At 42.8% G+C, this 23,549-nt stretch overlaps 1 protein-coding gene across 5 annotated transcripts in view; it reads left to right on the forward strand.

The window, feature by feature from the left end:
• PGM2L1 (phosphoglucomutase 2 like 1) overlaps nt 1-23,549 on the forward strand; it is a 41,008-nt gene that overhangs the window by 4,512 nt on the left and 12,947 nt on the right. For 3 of the 5 annotated variants that reach the window (XM_055803227.1, XM_055803226.1, XM_055803225.1), the window contains 4 exons: nt 11,727-11,894; nt 19,488-19,594; nt 21,851-21,935; nt 22,877-22,960. In XM_055803227.1, the coding sequence (XP_055659202.1) occupies nt 11,727-11,894; nt 19,488-19,594; nt 21,851-21,935; nt 22,877-22,960 (444 nt within the window). Of the gene's footprint in view, nt 1-4,304; nt 4,408-11,726; nt 11,895-19,487; nt 19,595-21,850; nt 21,936-22,876; nt 22,961-23,549 lie in introns of all 5 variants that reach the window. The other 2 variants (XM_055803229.1, XM_055803228.1) reach the window with 2 other exon arrangements.

A 23,549-nucleotide genomic window follows, 5' to 3' on the forward strand; every position in this document is an offset into this window, starting at 1 on the left:
TTAACTGCTGGCTTACACATTTCAGTCGTCTAATGCATTTAAAATGTTCTGAGTAGCAAGTGGGTTTTATTCTGCATCATATGAGAGAATTGGAGGAAGAAGGGAGCCTCACTCTTCCTTCTTGCTGTACTTCCCCCTTGCTACCTGCCTGAGCTGGCACATCATTCCTGCAGTTGTTCAGGGAGAACCAGGGTGGGTTTGTTACTGATTACACTTGATGCAGCTGCAGAAATGTCTTTCCTGACCCAAGAAAGGGGCCAGCACATTAGTGGGAGCAGTCTGTGAAGGTGAGAACTGCCTCCTTCAGCAGCAGTGAGCTATAAAGCATTACTACAACAAGTTTCAATCCAGTTCATTTAAAAAGACATGCAGGAATGATTTAAAAAACAAAAAAGGAAGCAATTACATAAGGCTTTTTGTTTCTTCTTTTGTATTGGGCAGTATAAAAGAGATGGCTTGTCTGCTGGCCTGTGCAGGTGGCTCCTGGGGAGCCCTGCAGCACCGAGCCCTGGTGCCTCCCACCCACCCGGGCCCCTCTGTGTGACACTCGGATCTATTCAGAGGTACACTTGATGTATGTGTGCGTATCGCATACTTGTATATACACACACATATTTAAAGATGCATAAATATAAGAAAGCAACAACCAACCCAAAAAAGTTACTGAAGAAGACAGCACAAACTGGAAGAACAGATAATGGGTTTATGAATCAGGAACTTTATTTTGAGGAACTTTATGTACTTAAGGTGGGTGGTGTTTTGTTCATGGCTGCATGGTTTCTCTAGCTGCTGGTATGGAGATGATGGAGGGTATGTGGAGAGGTTACTTTTGTGGCTGTGTGGAGCTTCTAGTTACCTGTAGGACAGTGATGAGGTATGGAGTTGGTAGGTGGTGTGGAGATTTCTTTGCCCGTGGCTGTGAGGAGCTTCTAGCTACGAGGTGGTGGGTGGTAGGATAGAGAGATGGTTGGTGGTGTGGTGCTGCCTTTGTCCATGACTGTGGTGAGTTTCCAGCTGCCTGTAAGACCATTAATGGAGTGTGGAGATGGGAGTTGGTGCAGAAATCCTCTTGCCCTTAGCTGTGGGGGGCTTCCAGCTGCATGTAGGTCCATCATGGAGCATGGAGATGGTTGGTGCTGTGGCGTTCCCTTTGTCCCAGACTGTTATGGGCTTCCAGCTGCTTATAGGACCATAATGGGGTGTGGAGATCCCTTAATCTGTGGCTGTGGTGTGCTTCCAGCTGCCTGTGGGGCCATGACATTTGGAGATGGTGGGTGGGTGGAGATTGGAGGTCATGGCTGGTGCAGGGATCCCTCTGTCCTCAGCTGCGGGGAACTTCCAGCTGTCTGTAGGTCCATGATACAGTACAGGCTGGGGCTGTGTGTGTTTCCCTATCCTTAGGTCAGTGTCCTTGTAGAAAGGCACAGCACTCTAGCTGAGTAGCGGAAGCTCTGGTGTGGTTATGTCTGTATATGGGGCTGCAGCTGCCAAAGAGGGGAGAATCAACAACCAAAGGAGTCGCCTCCCATCTCCTCAGACCTCCCTGCCTGGGGTTCTCCCAGCCTCCTGCCAAGGCTATCCATCCCGTGTCTCCCTGATTGCAAGGAAACACCTGTCCTAGGCCAACCATGCCACCTACCCCCTGGTGACACGGGCTGCTACCAGTGTTCTGGCCACTGCATTCCTAGTATTGGTGACAGGAGCTCGTCTGTGGCCCAGTCCACAGCTCTCCAGGGTGAAAGGATAGAAAGCTCTCTTTGCCCATGGCTGTAAGGAGCCTCCAGCTCCCTGCATGACTGTGATGGGATACAGGAAGGATACTTCTCTCTGGAGCCAAAGGACAGGAGCATGCTGTGGTCTCATCCTAACAGCTCTCTGGGTGTCTGGCTGTGATGCACAGGAGAAACAACAAAGGACAAACAGCTGCCCTGCCCTCCCTGCCTGGCACAGCCCTTGGTGTGCCCATCTGGGGCTGGCTGTGTCACCAACTCCCCTGTGACATGGGCCACTACTGATGTTCTGCCTGCTCTGACATGGCTGTGACATCACCAGGGCTGGCACATCACTGTGACAGGGACCATTGAAGCAGGAAGAAACAAATATTGGTAAAATAATAATAGCAACTGATTGTGCTGGGGAGGGAAACTTAAGCAGCTATAGCAGTAATTTAAAGAGCAGCAGCTCAGCAAAGGTTAAAATAGAATTTAAAGCAGCAGATCCTATCTACTTCCCAGTTTTGAAGACTTATGCTGCTGAGATTTGTAGCTTTGAAGGCTAAATTCTGAAAGAAAAATGCTTGTGAAGTTGACTGGAGGTGATATTTCACACGTTTGAGGTTAGACATGTCCATGCCAGACCCTGCATCCGTGAGCTGCTGATGGCACTGAGACATCTCTGTGAGTCCTGCAGTTCACATTTCTTTCTTTGGCTGATACGAGCCAGGGATTTTGCCAGGGACTGTCCTGTGCTACGTGCTTCAGTTAGACACTGGAACAAAATACAGTTAATTAACTTCTGTCTCCTTGGCTCACCGCAAAAAGTATTGTGTCCTCTCTAACTGATGGGACCAGAAGCAGTGGGCACAAAATGAAACTTAGGAGTGTCGCTCTAAATACTAGGAAATGCTTTTTTTACTGTGTGGGTGACTGACCATTGGCACAGGTTGCCTAGGAGGTGATGGAGTCTCGATCCTTGGAGATACTTAGTAGCTGTCTGGACAGGGTCCTGGGCAACTGGCCTTCAGTGTCCCAACCCTCCTGATCAAGCAGGAAAAGATGCCCTCTGGAGGTCCTGTTTCACAAAACAAAATTCTGCTTTAATTTGTTTATATAAACTGTACAAAAACTTCCACAAAAATAGTAGTAGTGAAATGAATGACAACAGAAAGATGTTCTCTTGTTTACTGGATGCAATCTTGCTGTGACCCTCAGGAAGAGAAGAGAGAACCAAGTGTGCTGTGAACTGCCTTGGGCTGCAGAACAACACAGTGATGTGACCTGCTTTGCCCATCACTACTTCCTGTTTTGAATGCTGAGCCACGGAATTAAATTAAAGGACTTGGAGCTGTTTTGCTGCTCCTCTTGCCATTAGTGTTTGGTCTTGTGTTGCCTGTTTCTCAGAAATGTGACAGAGTCTCTAGAGAATTGCTAGTTCGGAGCTTTTTACAACACTCCCTCGCAGATACAGATTTCCAGGTTTTGGCATTCCTGAAAAGCCGGCATGATGTGCCTGTGTCGTCTGTCCCCCCCCTCCCCCTTGGAGGGAAGCAGCATGTCAGCAGTGCGGTCTGCACATGCTTTTTGCGATATGGTGTGGTTATAGTCACGCTGTTTGTGGCCTTCCACCCTCCAGGGTGGATGGGTACTGCTATTGCTGCGTGGTGCTTGGCAGAGTGTGGCATGTGCAAACTCCCTGCCTCGGGTGCTCATTGCTTTTGTTAGTTCAGAGTGCTGGTGAGGTGGGGATTTTGGTGGCTTGAAGACTTGAGTCTGTGTACATGGGTTGTATAACGTATGGGGAGGTATAGGGCCTTTGGAGACAGTACTGGAGGACTCTTTGTGTGTGGAGCAAAACTATTCCACTGTTTGCTCCAGACGGGCAGAATGGGTGTACACTATACCTAAAATGTTCTTTCAACCTGGCTTCCTCAACTCTTAAGGGCTCCCTGCCAGAAGTAGTCAACTGTTACAGAGGTGTTGTGGCTCTCTGAGGGACCAGGATTTGGGAACAAAACAGAACAAGACAAACTCACAGTGTACACATTGGCAGCGGTAGGGGATATTACGTAGGGAGCCTTCTACCTCTCAAGTACAGAACCTACAGCCACGCATTGAGGCTGCGATTGGCTCAACCATCACCTTTCCCTTTCCTACTGCAGTAACTAGTCTGAGTAACTGCTTGCCTACAGTTACCCAACTGGTTTTAACATAAAAATGTTGGTGGGATTGCTGACTAGAAACCCAACACTTCTTGCTTAACAAGAGAAAACGAGAACCTACAATTTCTAAGAGCAATTGTAAATGAGAGCTTGATGCAAGTGCCACTGCTGGTCTTAAGTTGTGTATGTAAGGTGATTAGCTATACCAAAGGCAATGCTCTGTTTATCTTCATTCCTGTAGATGGGTACTCCGGTGTGTTTGGATCTTAGGGGCTGACCCTGATTTTTATTTGAAAGAAAGCTTAAAACAATTGCTGCTTAAAAACTAAAGGCTGGCTGGCAAAGCTTGATGCACATAATTTGTGGCTGTCAAGTTTGCTCATTCTAACCAAATTTGAGACTTTTTTTCCTTTCCCCCTTCTTCCAGGCTGCATATGCAGAGTATCTGCAAAGCAAAAAATGATGGCTGTGGAAGTTGTAAACTGCTACTTATTTTGACAGGATATTAGCTTTGAAACCTAACTCTGGCAGTAAGTATAAACATTATTAACATGATTGGGCGCAAAAGAACCAGTAAGAAATACTCCGCTAATGACCTTGTCCTTTAATTCTCCAGTTCTTTCAGGTTATGTATCCTGGTGAGCTACAAAAAATGTGTAATTCTGTCTCAGCACACAACTGTGCAGTATGTGGAAAACTGAAGATGAAGAAGCTTAACACTGAATTCAGCAGAGAATGTATTTTTTTAATAAAACCTCAAGCCTTTCTTAAACATGCTGATGTTGCAGAGTCTCAACTACTGCAGGATATGACCCCATAGTTATGCCTTACGTCTGATTCTGGCAGTAAACTTTAAGTTTACTTTAAGTACTTGTTTAAAGTATACCTTGTGTCCCCAGCAGGCTCATCGCCTTCCCTCTTCTTAAAAGCCATTATAACCACTTTAAAATTTAACTCTACAGTACCACTAATACAGGTTACGTGAAGTTCCTGACTGAAAACTAAAGTCAGAAAAGATAAGGTAATTTGCAAAAAAAAAGTTTTGAGGAAGTAGCACTAGCTTTCTAGAGGTAGCATATATATGTTAGTGTAATAATTTTATAGGAAAAAATAATGCAGAACTACTTTTTTTTTCTGGTGCTGGTGTAACTGCAGAACTACATTTAGACTGTTACCCCTGCAGCAGCTTGTCTCTGTCCCAAATGTTTCTTGTTTCCTTTTCTTTGACAGTGAATCTGAAGTACTGAAGGGCAGGTTCTGATAGTCTGATTCTCCCTCCTCCTAGCTTGTTAGTAATGCAAAACCCCACACTCTGTGAGAATGAGAGGACTCCCTGAATATACGTGGTAGAGTCTACTTGAAATGGGATAGGAAAACATTGCCTGACCTCTGGCTGCTCTTTATTTCCCATTTAAGCTATTTAAAGCTATTTAAAAATTAAGAATGCTTCACAAATTTACATCTTAAAATGGTAGATTAATGTCTCTGAAGGCACTTGCATTGTATTTGTAGGTGCTGCTGGATTGGGAAATAGACAGTTAAGGGCAGAGCTGCTATTCAGGGGGAAGTAGACAGGCTGTGGGAGTGGAGCATCAGGGACATTAAGTTATAGTCAGTGAGGACAGGCTGCAATTGAGAAAAAGGAACCCCCTGTAGTGGTGTACGAGGCACGGGCTTCGCAAGGATGGTGAAGCAAAGACCTTTATTGTTAGTTAGTTACAGCTTTTATAAGTTTATACTCTGTACATGTGCTGCTAAAAGCTTTATTATTGGTGAAACTCTTACTGTCCATGTGCCCAGCCGCTGTTCACTATAGGTGACTCTGCTGTTCCCACTGTTCCCTTACCTTCTGGAGGCAAGGTCCCATTCCCCCTTGTTTCTGTCTCATCCGGGTTTTTTCTCGTACTCCTTCAAAGTTATTTACATCTTTGCTGCAGGACCACAGCTGCACATTATCAATGTCAAACCCACTGTCTCCATCCTCTATACCCTGTGATGATGCAGGCTGGGGCTGGGCGCTGCCGAGAAGGCCCTAGGAGGCTCTGCGGACAGCATGTTGACCAGGAGCCAGCAGCTGCCTCTGACAGCAGAAGAGGTCAGCAGCATCCTGGGCCATTGCAGGGAAAGAGTGTTCTCTTTTTGCTCAGTGCTAGTTAGCCTGCATCCAGATAGCATGTCTGCTTGTGGGCCTCCCAGTATAAGATAGGTATTGACAAACTGGTGCAAGTTCAGCAGAGGGGCTTCTTGGGGGATGGGGCACTCGCCCTGTGAGGTGAGACTGAGGGAACTGGTGGGTGTTTTCTTGCTTATTCTCTCCACAGTTGGAAAGCCCAGTCACTAGCCAAAGGCACCTCTTGCCTTCCCTGTCCCTTTTCTTGCCCCAACAGTGTATATTCAGGTAGCACAAGCTTCTCCTTCCAGCCCCCTCTGGCTGCTGTCACCTTATCTACCACCTCCTTGCATGCTGCTGGTTGTGGCCAGGACCCCTTCCCCAGCTGGAGCAGGAAGAACAGCGTCTGTTGCCTCCTAATTGCTGCCTTGTTTGGCTTCCTGACCTATATATGTGTGTGTGTGGCTGCCTGTTGGACCTGTGGAAAGCTGTTTGGCTGGTGGCAGGGGTCTCACCATCCCTGTAGGATGTGGGACTGTGTGTGTGTCTTGCCACTCTCCCCAGTGCTGTCCTCTGCTCTGCTCTCTGCCTGTGGGAGGTTGGTCCCTGTGGGCCTGAAGGACCCTGCAGTCTGCCAGATGCTTTTGCCACCAGTAAGAAGTCCTCTGAAAACCAGTAGCAGAGTGGGGCTCGGAGGCTTTGAAGGGTGCGTCTCTCCCTTCTTTGGGCATTCAGTGCTGCTTCTGCCAGACACAATGCCAGGTGCTGGGCTCAGGCCTGCACATGTGTCCCTATTGCTGTAGGCAGACCCTGCTGAAGCCATGGAACTGAGGCAGGCTCAGCCTCTTCTTTTTTTCCCCCCTTTTGTAATCACTTGCTGGTGTGGGATAGCACCTGCAGCCTAGCTACTGGGGTATTTTAGATTAATATTAAGAAGAAATTCTTTGCTGTGAGGATGGCGAGGTGCTGGCCCAGGCTGCCCAGAGCAGCTGTGGGTGCCCCATCCCTGGCAGGGCTCAAGGCCAGGCTGGACGGGGCTGGGAGCAGCCTGGGCTGGGGGGAGGGGGCCCTGCCCCTGAGGGTGGGGGCTGGACTTAGATGGTCTTTAAGCTCCCTTCCAACCCAAACCATTCTGTGATTCTATATTACCCGCTCAGCTTCACGGGGCAGCGAAGGAGAAACCAGTACCTGGCAGTCAGTCCCTGAGCCTCTTGGTATCCCTGCCAGATGAGTCACCAGTGCTTCTGGAGTGGCTGGGCGACGCTAGGGAAGACAACAAGTAGTGTTGATGGGTTGAGGCTGTAGGCAGCAAGCTCACCACAGCGCCTCTGCCCTGGTCTCCCTGGCTCTGTGCCTCCAATAGTGATGGCATGCCTGCTGGCACAGCAGCTGGGGTCCCTACCCCGACCTGTGTTCCCTCGGCTGCTCTCCTGTCCATGAGTGCTTTAGTTGTTCTTCCAGAAAGTCTTGTTGGCCAGCAGTGCAGAGATTAGGCGTTTGGTGGATATTGAAATAAATGCTACTTTCATATCATTGATGTCCACGTACTTCTTGACTTTAGATGAAGCACTAAATTCTGTGGGTTCTTCAAATTGCTAAATCCATGGGAATAATTTGAATTGCTTTGTAAGAGCTATTGGGGATGCAAGGATATCATAGAGCACTGCTTTTATTGAGGAATGACTATTTTCAAATGAAACAGCTGAGTTTGTTTACTAGGAAGCTTCAGACAGTTTTGTGTTATTTAGTTTGGGTTGTTTTCTTTTTTGTTGTTGTTTTAAAGGGGATTAAAAATAATGTCCAAATACTGTAGTTGATAATCTCGAAGGAACTTGGCTTTCACTTGTACTAGGCTTCCGTGTTGTGATTAACGGAGCTTACTGACTTACTAACCCAGGTGACAGTTAAGAGTGGGCTCTTCAGTTCTGAGTTTGTGTTTAAGTTAATTGAGTTTGGTGCTAATACCATGCTGCTGCCCTGCTTGGCTTCAGAAGCTTGAGAAATCCTTTTCTATGCAGTGATCTCTTGGAGTTATTTTTGAATGCATGAATGAACTACTTCAAGCCTCTCTCCTCAACATCACATAATTGCTTGCATTCATAGGTGGGATTGATGATATTTCCATGGAATTTAGAAATAAGTTGGGGTGCTGCATAGCTTGACTAGTCTAATACACCCTCCTAGTGCGTTGTGCTTCACGTGGCAGGAAAGTTAATGTTGAGGGAGAGAGTGACTGTGCAGTGATACTAATGACTTCAGAAAATATGCTTTGCCTAAAGACATAGTAGACTCTCCTCTTCATAACCTCAGTCTCCAATGTTAGTGTGTTGTGTGTTTTAACATTACAACTATTCCACTTTGAAAAATGAACCTTCATAAAAGCTACTGTGAAACCTTCAGATGTCTTGCTTTCATTTTATAACTGTAAAGCAAACAGCAAAACCCTCTGTTTTTTCAGAATTTACAATAGGTTTAGATGTCAGCAGTGGAAACTGGTGTGATCTTTTAGCCCCACCTGACTGCAGTGCTTTTTGCAATTCTCAGTTTAGTATGGTAAAGCGGCGTTCATACCTATGCAGCATGTTGCAGGAAGCTCACCTGGTCCGTAGGCTTTGAAGCTGCAAGTTGAAGAAAAAATGAAAAGCAGTAAGGATTGTGATAACAGATCTCTGGAGATCAGTCTTCTAATGCTATTGAATGTGTAACCCAGAGCATGAGGCAGATCATCACCACCTCTGATTTAATACCAGACCTTGTAAAACTTCTTTCTGTTGCCCCAGGAGTTTCAGTCCATCAGTGGAAAGCTTTGAGATTTTCTTCTTTAGCTTGTAACTTTTTTTTCTCCTTTCTTCTTTTCTGATTGTGGGAAATTTTAGCTAGCTGAGTGCAACCTGAGCAAATTAAAATGTTATTACAGTGCTATTTTGGCTGAGTCATTTTTGTTTGCTAGGAAATAAATAAGGTAGCTTAATCAAAAAAAATATTAAACTATTTGTAAAATAAATGTTTGCACTATTGCTTCAGGAAAGTCTTACTTTAGTTTTGCAAAACTCCAGACCATAAACTATGTAATGTACTACACATTACTCTTATTTTTGCAGGCAAGCAATACAGCATATCCTAAAAAGCTATTAAAGCTGCTGTATAATTTAATAACGCTATTTTAAAGCAAAACTGCATATTGAATTATGGTAGTGTGAAATTAGGTTTTCATGTAGTCTTGCCTCAATTCTTTTTCAGTTTAGTCATTTGTTTTCTGGTTGACTGCCTACAAACAGCTAAAAGAGAAGCTTTCTCTTCTGGGATTTAATATTTGTTGTGCCCCATTGTTTTTGTTTTATTTTTAAGCTTTTTTTAATCTGTGGTGTGAGTAATGGCTTGTTTTGGTTGCAGAGACATCTGAGAACCTGAACAATAATGGCTTGCCTTTTTATTTTAAGGCACAAAGAAATTAAAACTTAAAAATTCACATGTCTCATACTGCTAATGTTCAAGGCCTGTTATCAAGCTGTGGAAGTAGTTTCAGATTTGTCAACAAGTTTTATTGAGTATTTTGCCCTAAAGAAAGGGTGAAGCTCTTATCGTTGTGCTTCTACCAGATTTTTTCAAGTCCTCCTGAAGAACATCGCTCTGTGCAGAGCGTGTCTCCCAGTGCTGCAGAGGCTGCCTTGTGGCAGGCAGTGTGGGAGCTGAAGCTGGCTGACCTCTATTTTAAATGTCAGGAGTGCTTCACCCTTGCCTTTCAGATTCCATTTGCCTTTTTTAACGCTTCCTTGGGACCCTACCTAAATCAACACTCTTTTAGAGAAGCACTTGTACAGCCTGAGCTGTTTCATGTAAAGCTGGAGTCGTGGCTTTTCCCAGCTGTGTGTTGATTGCCTTCTACGCTGCCTGTGTTGTCAGTTAGCCTGGCTGGGTTGTGCTGTGTTTGTAGGATCCAGGAGGTGTCTTGTCCAAACTGGCTGTCAGTAGACAGGCTGAGTGTCTTTAATGACCAAATGAATTTAGAGAGCCCTCTGTTACAAAATAAAGGTCCTTCCTCATCCACTTCTCTCAAAACAACATCCTATGGATGAGTCGCCTCCTGTTAGCACATGTTGTAAAAGGACACATGCTGATATTCTACCATTGTTTTTCTTTGTGAAACTGGACTCGCCTTCTCTTGCTGCCCCCCAGCTCTCCCTAAGCACATCCAGGATAGTGTGGTTGTATTACTGTGACTGTCTTAATTCTAATCATCATAGGTAATTAATATTAAAGTTTCCCTATTTTGTCCCATTGTTTCCTAGCCTCAATATTAGTTGGATAACTATGAGGAACAAATAGTATATGTGTATGGGCATTTTGTACACTTGGTAGTTCGTACCTTTGAAAGTGGTGCAAGTTTAGGAAAACAACGAATGAACAGTGGGAGATTTTAATAATCGACCTCTTATCCACCCTGCTACATAACAGACTGTGCTGCATAGAATTGACTTCAAAATGCTCATAGGATTTAGCATTTCCCACTTTAAGGTAAATACTCAAATTAAGCCTTTCAGAGATGTGTATAATAGCTCCCTTAGCTGAACTATGAATGAGAGTAAATGTATTTCTATATGTGGAAGTGACAAACACGTTCTTTCATAAATGCAGTAAGACTTTAACGTGGTGTGGGTTTTGGATCAGAAGAATTACTTCTTACTGTTCTATTTAGCCAAACTGTTTCCTTGTCAGGTGGCTATTCACTTTAGTCATGGGTTATAGATAGTAAAGGTGAAATAGTGTAACAATTGGCTAATGATGCTGCCAGAAAAGGAGAATGCCTCTGACTCTTCTGTATGAACCACAACACTGTCAGAATTTGAATTCTGGGGTTTTTTTCTCCTTCAGAAAGGTAAATCTGGTGACTTTGGAGTTCTTTGTCTAGTGGCTATATCATGTGCTGTATGTCAAATTCTTTCTGAACTTTTAAGTAATTGGAGAAGTTTGGTTATAGTTTTCTGGCTTTTTCTGAAAAAATTCTTGAGACCCTTCAAAATGGAGAGCAGTGAAAGTGGCTGTTACAATGATGCATGTAATACTTGCCCTCAGGAGTAGCACTTTCTTTTTTTCCTTTTGTTCCCCCAACCCTTTTATACCCAATGCATGTATTGAGCAGGGAAAGTATCAAAATAGGCTGGTTTTCTCAGAAAGAAATACCCATCGTTATTTGACAGTTTGTGATAAATAGGGGCTTTGACTCTTTTGTAACCGCCTTGCTAAGGATTAAAGTAATTTCAAAAGACAAGCTATATTTTTGGTTTTACAGTGTCAGCTTTATTTCACTGTGTCTGTTTACAGAGCTTTCCTGCGGATGAGGAGGAAGGAAATACTGCTTTGAAGTTAAGAATTTTGTCTGTCTTCCCGCAGCACAGATCAAGAATTAACTTACGCTACCTGTCTTGGAAAAGCTTGTTTTAGTCTGTGGTCCTCACTTACACCTTCCGGTTATGCGAAGCCTGTATTAACGACTAGGCAAACACATGAGCATATCAATGGCAACAAGAGCTCTTGAATCTTCTATGAATAAGGATGATACAGAAAAGAGATTGCAATAGAAATGAGAGTTACAATGACGGCTAGTTTGTGCAGACGAGCATTTTATAGGATAGGAAGAACTTGTTGCACCACAGAACTAGGAATTATTTAAAAACAATGAGCATATAGTTCAGATCCTGATCTCAAGAACTAAATGAAGACCTTAATCTTCTTTTGCAGAACCAAAAAACAAAAGAACAAATTGAAAGCTTGTTACAGAATGGAAAGCATAAAGAGTTACGGGATCGTCTCTGCTGCAGGCTGACCTTCGGGACCGCCGGGCTTCGCTCTGCGATGGGAGCCGGCTTTTGCTATATCAATGACCTTACAGTGATCCAGTCAACACAGGTAAACTGCGTAGCTGTATAGGAGAGGACTGAATGAGTTCACAGTAATTGTTTGGGTCCTGTCGTGTACCACTGAAGTACAAGCTGAGGGTGAAACACAGCAGACGTTCCACAGTAGAGGATAGCATGTAATGTTTCGTGCTGAAAGAAGATAAAGTACCCTGAATATATTTAACTGGGCTTCCTAAGAAGTAGAGTGTAATCGCTTCCAGTGGAATTTGACCAGTAGTTAAAATCTGTTATACTGTTCTATAGTTGGAAATCATTAGCTGTCATAAGAACTTTTAGTATTTGTCAAAAACTAAGCAAAAAAACAACAAGAAAACCCCAAAAGCAAACCCACTCTAAGTTTTGTATCAGGTTTTACTAAGAAAATGAACAGGAAGTAAGATGAAAAAGCAAACGTAGACTGACTGTGAAGAACATCTGTATTTTAAAGTTTAACTCCTGGGGGATCCTTCTAGTAACACTGGTTGTGTTACCTACAACTGGATTAGATGTAGAAAATACTATGGTTAAGTGTGCTGGTGTTGCTGTAGCTCTGTCTGTAACTCTTGACACTTTTTAAAGTAGAGATGCAAAAAAGTCAAGATTTGAGATATGAACTTAAAACTCAAACTGCAAGTCTTATGTTACATACTAGGTCAGAGAGGTTGATGATACATGGTTTATCTATGATTTAATATTTGTGTATGTGGGTTAGAGATATCATTACAGAATTGTTTGATCAGAAAACATTTTAAAGGGATATTGGCCTTTGAGGGCTAGTTCTTTGAATTTTGGAGTGGAGTATTTTGGGATAGACGTCTTGATTTAAATACAAACAGGGAGATCTCTGAATTTAGACATAGCTCTCGTGCCATTTCATTAGTCGTACATTAGTGTTGTTGGAAAGGATCTGATGAGATGGGTGTGCATGTGGGGTAAAGTTTTGGCCAGGGAGGCTTTAGTCCTAATTTCCAGCTCCTCTACCGGAGATCAGGCTCAGCTCAGTGGCGGTGCTGGATGTAGATTTAGAAGGATACAAAAGGTGGCATGTGGGGTTGAAGAGCTGGATAGAGGCTGCCATGGAGTCATCCATGAGCTATCAGTGTTGTGGTGGGGAAACCTGGTGGCAGAGACTCCTCGCTTCTGACACATCTTCCATGAACCATATCTTAGATTCTCTTGGCTAGCTGTTTAAGTTGATTAACAACCAAAAACAGTTTTCTGAATTTTTTTCTTCAATATTTTTTACCCATCGCTTTTCCTCTGTTGATTTTGGTCTTGCATGCCAGAAGAGGGCTGGAAAATGATCAGACTCCTCTCTGTTTCCCTCCCTGCTTCTCTTTCAAGCCATATTAATGAATTGTATGTGTGTTGTCTGAATATATCAACCTGTTGATTAATACAAGGCTTAATAATCTCTGCCTTTCTTTGAAGTGCTGTTTTGTTGAAGGGCAGGTGATGTATTCTGTCTCAAAGAACTTGGTCCCCAGTTGTCTCATTTCTTTCCCAACCTCTTCAATAAATACCTTTGGAAGGAACAGTTGATGTTGTTTTAATTTTTGATCAAAAGTGATCCATGCTGCTTTTCTATATTGCCGGCTCATAGTGGATTTGTTCTTAAACTTGCTTATTGCACAGTACCGGGATGTTTTCCAGCTGATGTGTTCCCCAATCAATTTTTCCTGAAAACAAGTAGATTAGATAATTACTCTTCACAACTAAACTTTTTAAGAAGCTAATTTGGAGTACGCTTGAAATTGATCTGATACTATCCAGACTTTAAGCATGTGAAAGAAGAGTCTAAATTTGAACATTGATTTATCTAGAGTTGTAGTCCTGTTAAATTATCATTCCTGACTTTGATAGTCACTCTTGTACATACTTTATTATGGTAAATATTAAGCAAAAAGCAGTTGGATTCTTAATCTGCAAAATACAGCTTTTTCTTGCCCCAAGGAAGGTAGTGCGATGGAAGGAAAGAGAAATGTTGAATCATCTTGAAAATGGATAGCATGAGTCAAAAAATGGATGTTCCTTATTTCCTTTCCTTGTGAACATAGAAAATACAAATGGGTTTGGATTGTGTATATTAAATATACTTAACATCTTATGCATTCCCACCTTTAGTCTTGACTGTTGAAAACACAATGAATTGATTTATTTGTAAACATTGTACTTGGAACACCAACAAAATTTTCATTATGGCAAACCTACTGAATCTTGTCTGCTTTGTCAAGTATTTTTTTTATAAATGAAGGTTCAGCTGTATGATAAAAGATGTTTTATTACATGATATACAAAAGGTTGATACAATCTCTCATTTAAAACAGTGCTCCTAAACATTTTAAAATAGTTGTCTCTCTGTAGGTTAATGCTCTGGTAGGAGTCCCTCAGTAGACATGACTAAAATGATTTGTTTTCTGTTGGCTCAGGGTGAAGTGGTTGCCTAAAACTTGGAACAGCTGGGACTCATATTAAGTTCTTTGACACTGCTAATGTTTGATCTGTACAACGGGAGCCCAAACTCTTTCAGTGAACCCAGATTCCAATAGCTGTTTATACAGGCTTTGAAAAGAGAAGTGACATGTTGGAACTTATTGGTAGAGTTTGAAACCCAACCTTATATCTGACCATTTTTTCTCTTCAGTATCATCTTGGTTCTAACAAAGTTTTCCTTGCGTTTCTAACCTGTAAATTGGACGCATCTTAAAAATGAAGCTTCCTTTAATTGTAGCCTTACTGATCTGGGTCTGCCATACTTATGTGCTACAAATGCTGTAATGGTATGAACAAAACTTCCTGGTGTGGTACAGGTGGTCTCCACCGATCCAGTGGGAATGATCTGAAGAGATTAAGGAAAAAAAATAGTTTAAAAACTAGTAGCTTGTTGCCAGTGATGGAATTGTTAAGAGTAGCGAAGTTGCTTTAAACAAGTCCACTTTTATTTGAAGCAGAGTACACATTTTGATAATGCAGAGGAAGTTAATGATAGTCACTTTACTTTTTGGCTTGTGCAGTGTGTTGAATTTGGAGTTGCTCATGCTCTGAGCGCCTGAACGTTGCATGCTGCCTTTGTGTTTCCAGTCTCATGAAAGCGTGACTGAGCTTGGATTGGCCGACTGATACGCATTCTTGGCAGACAGTGGAAAGTTTCGTTTTGGTCAGCAGGGAATGCGTTCGCAAGTTCAGTTTCATGGGTACTACTGGTTTCTGAAAGTAACAAACTGGGTTGTATTCATTTTTCTCTCTCTGTAGAGCTTCTCTTTTAGTTGTTCATTAAAGCCATGTATCAAGTTAGAAAAAGCAATCTCTGGGAAGTGGACTAAAACTAATTTCTGAAGTAAACTGGATGAGATTTAATCTCTTTGAGTACTGGTGTCAGAAGCTAATGACATAAATGGATTTGCTGAACCTAATCTGAAAATGGGTAGCCCTGTCTCTCTGTATTTGTCCTTTTGCCTGCTACAGGAGTAAGTGGCCATTCAAAAGAAGTGGACTTGGTGTAATTTAAAGTGTTTGCCTCAATTAAAATAAATCTTGTTTAATGGTTATGTTGATGTCATGGAAAGTCAGATCCAGAAAGGTACAGAATATCCAGAAGCGGCTTTTGACTCTTCTGAAGATTGCAGCCACATAACCTACATATAAAGCTTAGGTTTTCCTCCTTGAGTTTTGCTTCTGTCCTGCTGAACCAATTGCTTTTGTTAATGGGTAAGTGACCCATCACTGACCTTTACAATGACCTGACAAAACCAGTCACCTTTGCATCATTGCTATGAGTTTCCTATTGTTAAATCAGCAACGCTCGATAATCGTATCCTGGGCTGCATCCCCAGCAGCGTGGCCAGCAGGGCGAGGGAGGGGGCTCTGCCCCTCTGCTCCCCTCTGCTGAGACCCTCCCACAGCGCTGCATCCAGCTCGGGGGTCCTCAGCATCAGAAGGACCCGGACCTGTCGGAGGCCACGGAGCTGGTCAGAGGGCTGGAGCCCCTCTGCTGTGGGGACAGGCTGGGAGAGCTGGGGCTGTGCAGCCTGGGGAGGAGAAGGCTGCGGGGAGACCTTAGAGCAGCTGCCAGTGCCTGGAGGGGCTGACAGGAAAGCTGGGGAGGGGCTTTGGGCAAGGGCAGGGAGTGGTGGGACAGGGGGGAATGGCTTGAAGCTGAGAGAGGGGAGATTTAGGTTGGACATGAGGAAGAAACCCTTCCCCGTGAGGGCGGCGAGGCGCTGGCCCAGGCTGCCCAGAGCAGCTGTGGGTGCCCCATCCCTGGCAGGGCTCAAGGCCAGGCTGGATGGGGCTGGGAGCAGCCTGGGCTGGGGGGAGGGGGCCCTGCCATTGAACAGGGGGTGGAACAAGATGATCTTTAAGGTCCTTTCCAACCCAAACCATTCTGTGATTCTGTAATAGTTGAAAGATTTAAATACTAGACTTCATAAAGCTGTTACTATCTCTCTTGATTTCACCAACCAAAAATCTTTCCATCTCGTCCTTGGTACCATCACTTTCCTGTCACTTCTCTTTTGCAATTGATCATAAGGGACCAGACATGCAAGAGGGTTATTTAAAACATGGCTGTAGAAGCAGACTGGGTCTGCCAGTGAATTTTTTATAGAAACATCACTTGAACTGTGCAGTGGTAGAAATACTTCAGTTCACCTAAAGACAGGTTTTTTTTAGATCCATATGCTGACACTTGCTACTAGGTTATTACTAAGTATGTAGCGGCAAGATGTTGAATTGGATATCTTCAGCTACAGTTTAGAAGCAGTAGCTATCCTGGGAGAAATGAGATGGGGGCCCTATCAAAACATGAGTCTTGTAAAAACGCAATAAAAGTCCTTTAAATTGAGAAATTTACTAAAGAAAGGGCTTATCCTAAGAGGTGTTGGATATCTGCCCTCTGAGAGAGGGACAATGACACCTGGAAGAAAACAGGTGTGAACTCAAGTAGAGGGTTGAGACATTGGAAAGACTCTGCATTTACTTCCTCTTGCTGTCTTTTTTTTAAATTTATTTTTATTTCCTGCAACTTTATTAAAGGTATTTGGATAGTATACAAGTCCAGTAGGGCTGGGCAAACTGCAGCTGTGGGATCTTTGGCTAAGCTTAAGGTATTATGTTCTCATACTGCATATTGTGTTGTCTTAATTTTAAGTAAAACTTCACCATGGCAGAAAGTAAAGACATTCCTATTTTTATTCATATGAAAACTCTGATCCCTGTCAAACAGTGAAACTGGTTTAACAGGATGTCCTAAGAAAAACCTTGCCTCACCCTTGAGGAGACTGTAACTTAAATTGTAGTGGCACCCAGTAGCTGCCAAAAATGCCTAGGCAGAAATAGCTGGGGTGAGGTGCAGGGGAGAAAGTACAGAAGACCAAATCCTGCTAAAAAGATCACTGTAGGCCCTTACTTTGCAGCAAAAACAATCAATTATTCTGTGTTTGAAGAATGAGGGAATGGAAAGCTGGGAGATGTAGAAGGGTGCGGGCATTAGAGCCAAAAAGCCACCCCAGCTATGGTGGTTGCCATTGGGATGTAAGGGGAGAGGTAAGAAATTTGTGCAGAATCCTAGAGATGCCATGGTTGCCGGAAAGTTCAAGGGATGCTTTTGCTCTTGGGGGAGAGTGCCTGGGGGGAGGTGTGAAATAGAAATCACAGGTAAATCACATTTGTAAAGAGCGATTTGCAATGTATCAGTTGTTCTAGCTGAACTTACCTTGATTAGTGCTGCTTCTGAAAAAGCTTATATGCCCCTTTTAGCCTTCTGCTTCTAACTAGTGCTGGTTTGTCTAACGTGGTCCTGCTTCTTCCATAACCTTGTCTTTTTTTGTGCCGTTGTTGATGTTTGGGGAACTAGTTTAGACAAAACTCTGCAGTGTGCTCTGACCTCAAGGTGCCACTAGCCTAGATAAGGCATCTGTTGATAATAATGTTCTAAGAAACCTGCTGTTAATCTCTTTATATCCAGTCTGTTCAAGTCAAACTTGAACACATTTTCTCCATGGCTCTATCTCTTGTCTCATTACAACTGTGAATGAAAGTTCCTGATATGTCGTCAGGGTGCTGCGAATGTGTTGTGTATCAACACGTTTCAGTTCAGTGTGCAGGTGACTTCAGCTGGCGGTCATGCTAGCCATGGCAGAGCTTCCAGTTCTGTCCGTATTGAAAGACTTACTTATTTTGAAATTTTTCCTCTGTGTGCAGTCCTCTATAGACACACTACCTCTGCAGCTGGAATAGTTCTCCAAAGAGATGCCAGTATTCACTTGTTCATGCTCTGAAGCCCATTCTTTGATGGAAAGGGCAAGAACCATTAAGAAAACGGAACTGAGCTGAATTTCATGGGTAGGAGTCAGGCTAGCTTTCCAGTTGAGAGATTGCTTAGTGGTGATAGTGAGTCAGACCCAGATGAGAATGTTACAAAGCATTGCACTTAATACCAGGGCAGGGGAGGGGGCGCGAAATCTGTTTAATTCTGGTACAAAACACCCTCACTCCTCCTATCAAGAGGAAACTTGTGTCCTCATAAGAGGTGGCCTTTTTAGGGTAGCCTTGGCTATGGTAAGTTCATGGTGCTGTGTTTGTGTTGAGGAGAGCTGCTTTCTGATTGTAGTGAACTGTACTCTGGAAACTTCGTTAACAGTAGTGCTTCCATCTTTTTGTCTAAAACTGCTGATCCGTCCTGGGTTCTTTCTGTGGTGGCTCTCCAGAGAGATTCTAACTGGGAAATAAATGGATGTGAAGGCCACGGGGAAGGTGAAGGTGGAACACCATGTAATGAACTAATTTGGAGCACCTAACTCCTCCCCTTTTGAAAAGAAGGGGTGGCTGACTGCAAGGCTGTTTGGTTTTCTCTGGTGTATGTTTTGGCACATATTTCTCCTCATCCCAGTGTGTGTTTAAAACCTACTCCCTTCATCTGCTTCCCTTCTCCTTGCATGGGGCTCTTCTCTGGTACCTTGGCACTGGAAGTGTTCCATCTTGATGTATAGAAGACTGCTTGTATTTGTGCTATTGTATCTGTGTAGTATATAAATAGAGGACTTTGGTGTGCCCACCTGGAGTAGGTCACTAGTAATAAACCTTTGTTTGAAAAAGCAGGTGAGGGTGAAGCATCCTTCTAATGCAAACTTAGAACTAACGCTTTGGAAGCAGTGCTGAAAAGGGGTCTGTCTCGTACTGCAAACACAAGGACAAAGACTAGCACTAGCGTTATATTGCCTGAGTGGATGGACTTCCAAAAAATGGATTTTTCTTTATTAGGTCTTTAAGAAGTTGGTTTGAATACATAAAACCAGCAAACACTTGCTTTCAGTCTGTACTCTGCTTGAGGATTTTGCTGCCTTGAGCTTTCTGTTGATGCTCTGTGGTCACTTATTTTTGTACTGCTTTTATTTCTCACAACGGATTCTCTGCTTGCTTTCCTTCTGTGAACACTTCCGGGGGGAAAATAAATATGCTGTTTTTGTGAATATTATTACTGATATTTTTGCTGAGCTGTATTTTGCATACTGACACTATAAATCCTATGTCAGAGATAACTTGTAATGTTTGTGTGTGGTGCACTAGAGCTAATTCTTCCCTACTTTTTTTCTTTTACTTCCAGGGGATCTACAAGTATCTTGAGAGGTGTTTTTCAGACTTTAAGCAGAGAGGCTTTGTTGTTGGATATGACACACGAGGTCAGGTGACCAGCAACTGCAGCAGTAAGAAGTATGAGTATTGATTACATTTGCAAGACTAGAAATTAAATTGTGGCTTTACATGCATTTCATTCTATCGGAGTATTTTTTTGTCATGAACTGCACATGCTCTTTCCCCTCCCATAGTCCATTTAAATAGTAATGAAGAGAGGCATGGACTAAAGCCTTTATAATGTCATTTGCCAGCAAATGTGGAATGTAAGGCTAGTCACTTCACCAAAGAATTTAGTCTAAATGCACAAGAATATTAGGCAGACATTAAGAAGTTGATATGCCTGGAGAGAAATTTGAATGTGAAGGTAAATTCAGAATACTAACATCTAGGTTGAAGTCACTAACTCTTAATGCGCTATTGTTAACACTGTTGTTCTTCTGTGTTATGCATCTGATTTAAGCTTGCTTGGGGGAGAATTCTACCTGCAGCCTACTGCAACCTGGCGTGTTGGTACCCTTGTGCTAGTCTGTGATCTCAGTGTATTTCCTCATGGGGAATGCTTTACCTGGAATACTTAAAATGTAAACTTCCAGTGATGCCAAATTGTGCTCTTTGCAAGGAAAGGGGAGAGAGCATCTGTAAAAGGACTGCTTTCTGAATTCTATTAGGAATCAGAATCCCTTGCCATTACAACGTATGTTTTGTTCCCTGAATGATGTGTCTTACAAAAAAACCAACCCAGTAGCTAATTATTATTTGGTTAATGAGTAGCTAATTGTTGTAGTTAATGTAGTTATTCTAGTTAATTGTAACTAATGTAGTGTGTTGTGGGTGGTTGTTTTTTTTAAATTTTTGTCAACATTTAATATTCTAGCATTGTGAAAGCTCTTGATGTAATAGAATACAGGATCTAGTTAGTGTCTCCTAAGGGTTGTTTCTCCATTCCCCTGAAGTCTGCTTCTCCATGCTTCCTGTATGGCCTTCAGACACGTGTAGAACTTCACCCACCAGGCTCCGGCATAAGGATTTTAAACTAATCTGTTACACTGTGTGTGTAAGGCTATTACCCAAATTGTCTGGATTATGCACAGCTTAAAAATATGGAAGGGTAAGAAAAACATTCCATTCCAGCCACATAAAGCTTGGAATTCAGATTGGATGGCAGTACAGTGGTGTTTCACATATTGAAGGAGCAAATCAATTCTCAGTTAGATGTTTCTTTTATCCTCTTGGGATGACACACAGTTACAGTAGTGCTAAAATCAAGTTGAACCTCCCAAAAAGAATATTTTCAATTGGATCAGCGTGCTTATCCAGCGCTATATGAGCAGGAGTGCCCCCTTCTTTGCATCCAGTTCCAGTGCTGTGGGAGATAGCTGGCTGTACAACTGTATCCCGTAATTAAGTTGATGTAAACTGTTGTGATACACAAGCCAAACTTCAGTAGCTTCAACTACAAGCTAGGCTCTCAAACTCTTTTTAAGTCATTTCAGGTTACGTTTGATAAGTGCTATAGTGATATAGAAATTCTGAGTAACTGAAATGTAGACTGCGGTGAACTCATCATGGGGGATAAGGAAGCAAGTATTAATGCTTGTCTGTAAAAACGAGTGAGCAAAGCAAACTTACACTGCTTAATCTCTCATCTGTTTTGACTCTGAGACTTCCCATTAACTGCTGAGCTGTGTGTACCTGGCTTGAAAAGAGCAGTTTCATATCAAAGTTACCTGAAGGAGAATGTGTTTCTCTGCTACTTGAAAGGAAAAGTTTATTATAAAGCCAAGGTTTAAAACCATGGGTGCTGTTACTGTTTCTGAACTTTCTGGATTAAGAGTGTGCAGCTTTGCAGAAGTCTTATTTTAGGAGTAGATCTGCTTCATGGATATTGTCTGAAGCTGCTGAACAAGGCTGGCAAACATAGGTACCGAATCCTTTTCCAAACCTGCTGTTGCAGACATCTGGCACTTTAAACTTCCTGGGAGATTGGTTCTGTCCTTGAATGAAGGGCAAGTGTCACGCCAGTAGGTTCTGTATCCTTGTTTGATATGTAATATCAACCAATATGACTGGTTTATTGATGCAGTTGACTGGAGTGCCTTGCACTCCTCGAGCAACAGATAAAAGCACTGTCTCAGGTTCTACAACCTGAAAACTGAAAAAAAAAAAAACCAAACCCCAACAACAAAGTAATCAGTTTGTACAGTTCTTTGTAAGCCAAATATTTAAGGGATTTAAGAAACAAGTGAATTGAAAGTTACAGTAATGCCATATGGCTGTTGTATTGTTGTGGGGAGTTGGGTTGACTGAATGTTTTCTTTCTCACGTTGGTAGACTTGCAAAGCTCACTGCAGCAGTCCTGCTGGCTAAAGATGTACCTGTATACTTCTTTTCCACCTATGTCCCTACACCATTTGTGGTGAGTCATTTTTCTCTTTTATATTGTTGAACCCTGCAGTTAAGGGAGTATTTGGAAGCTTACTAAAAATGTGAACTAGCAATTTTCTTCTCAAATTCTGTTCCTTAAATGGAAAAATAGAGGCTTCTTGGTACACTTGGCTCTTTAAGGAGGCTGTAACAAGGATGTCACTGAATTCTTCTGTGTGCAGATAGTTAATAGAATCACATTTCACCCTAGGCTGTTACAAAAGGGCAACAGATCTTGCAGTGTGCGCTTTGCTTTATTCATTACAGGTGAAGCATTCTGCTGTTCTTTTATTCTGTGCTTAAACACCTGCACGTCATAAGGCTCAAAGATGGTATCTACATGTGTGTGAATATATACACATGTATAGGGAGTTATGTTTTTGGCCGTAAGACTTACGTTGCTTAGAGTGGAAGAAATGAAGGATTGCCTTTACTTCTAATATCTTTAAAAAAACCCAAAACTTTCTGTTCTAGTCACAGCTTTTTCTTGCAGGGTTTTAAATCCTTATTTTTTTTATTCTGTAAGCTTTTCCATTATGCTGTGGATCTTGTTTTGAGGGGAGGACTGAAAGGACTGGATGCTTTTTAGCTGGAAATACTGGTGAATTCCTTCATTCTGTTTCAACCTGTTTTCTCTTAAATACTAGTGTAATTTGAGTGTAGACTTTCTTTAGTTGGCCAGTTAATGATTGTGTTTATGCAATTGCTAAATAGAACAATGTTCTTATGCAACAGAATAGAAGCAGCTTTCCCTATTACTAGCTACAGGAAACTGAATGATGAGCATTCAGGTATACAATTTTCAAACTGGTAAAACATCAGGAGCCACTTCCTCTGTAGCATCCTATTGCATGATTGCCCTAGTGATACAGGGTTATTTGTGCTAGCTGCAGAACTCTTGGGTAAATGGACATTTCTGTGTTTCCTCTGTAGCCCTATGCTGTTCAGCAGCTCAACGCTGTGGCTGGTGTGATGATCACAGCGTCCCACAATCGGAAGGAGGACAACGGATACAAGGTAAGGCTTGAACTGGAAGCTTGTAGCCTGTCAGGGTCAGCTGCTCTTCAGTATTACCTATGTGCCTGCGGCATCTGGCGTATTGTAGAATCACAGAAGGGTTTGGGCTGGAAGGGACCTTCAAGACCAGCCAGTCCCACTGTTCCTGCCATGGGCAGGGCCCCCTCCCCCCAGCCCAGGCTGCTCCCAGCCCCGTCCAGCCTGGCCTTGAGCCCTGCCAGGGATGGGGCACCCACAGCTGCTTTGGGCAGCCTGGGCCAGCGCCTTGCTGCCCTTGCAGAGAAGAGACTTCTTTTGGAGGGCATGTGTGTACGTTAGAAGAAGGAATGATTTCAAGTAATTCATCCTTTTATAACCTGAATTACACACTTTCTTCTTCAATTAGGACTTAAGACCAAACTGCTTATGTATGTTGGGCACAGTTGTGTTGTGACATTCCATAGAGTCTAATCGGCAACTGGAGAAAAGCAATGTAGTATGTGTTCACTTCTTAGACTTAAACATGAGTTTAAGATTAAGCTATAACTTAGGTGAATTAGTCCACGTAGTAGGTAACTGTGCTGCAGACAGTGGCAGTTTTAGTTGATAA

This window comes from Falco peregrinus, chromosome 4, assembly GCF_023634155.1.
Source record: "Falco peregrinus isolate bFalPer1 chromosome 4, bFalPer1.pri, whole genome shotgun sequence".
Taxonomy (NCBI): Eukaryota; Metazoa; Chordata; class Aves; order Falconiformes; family Falconidae; genus Falco; species Falco peregrinus.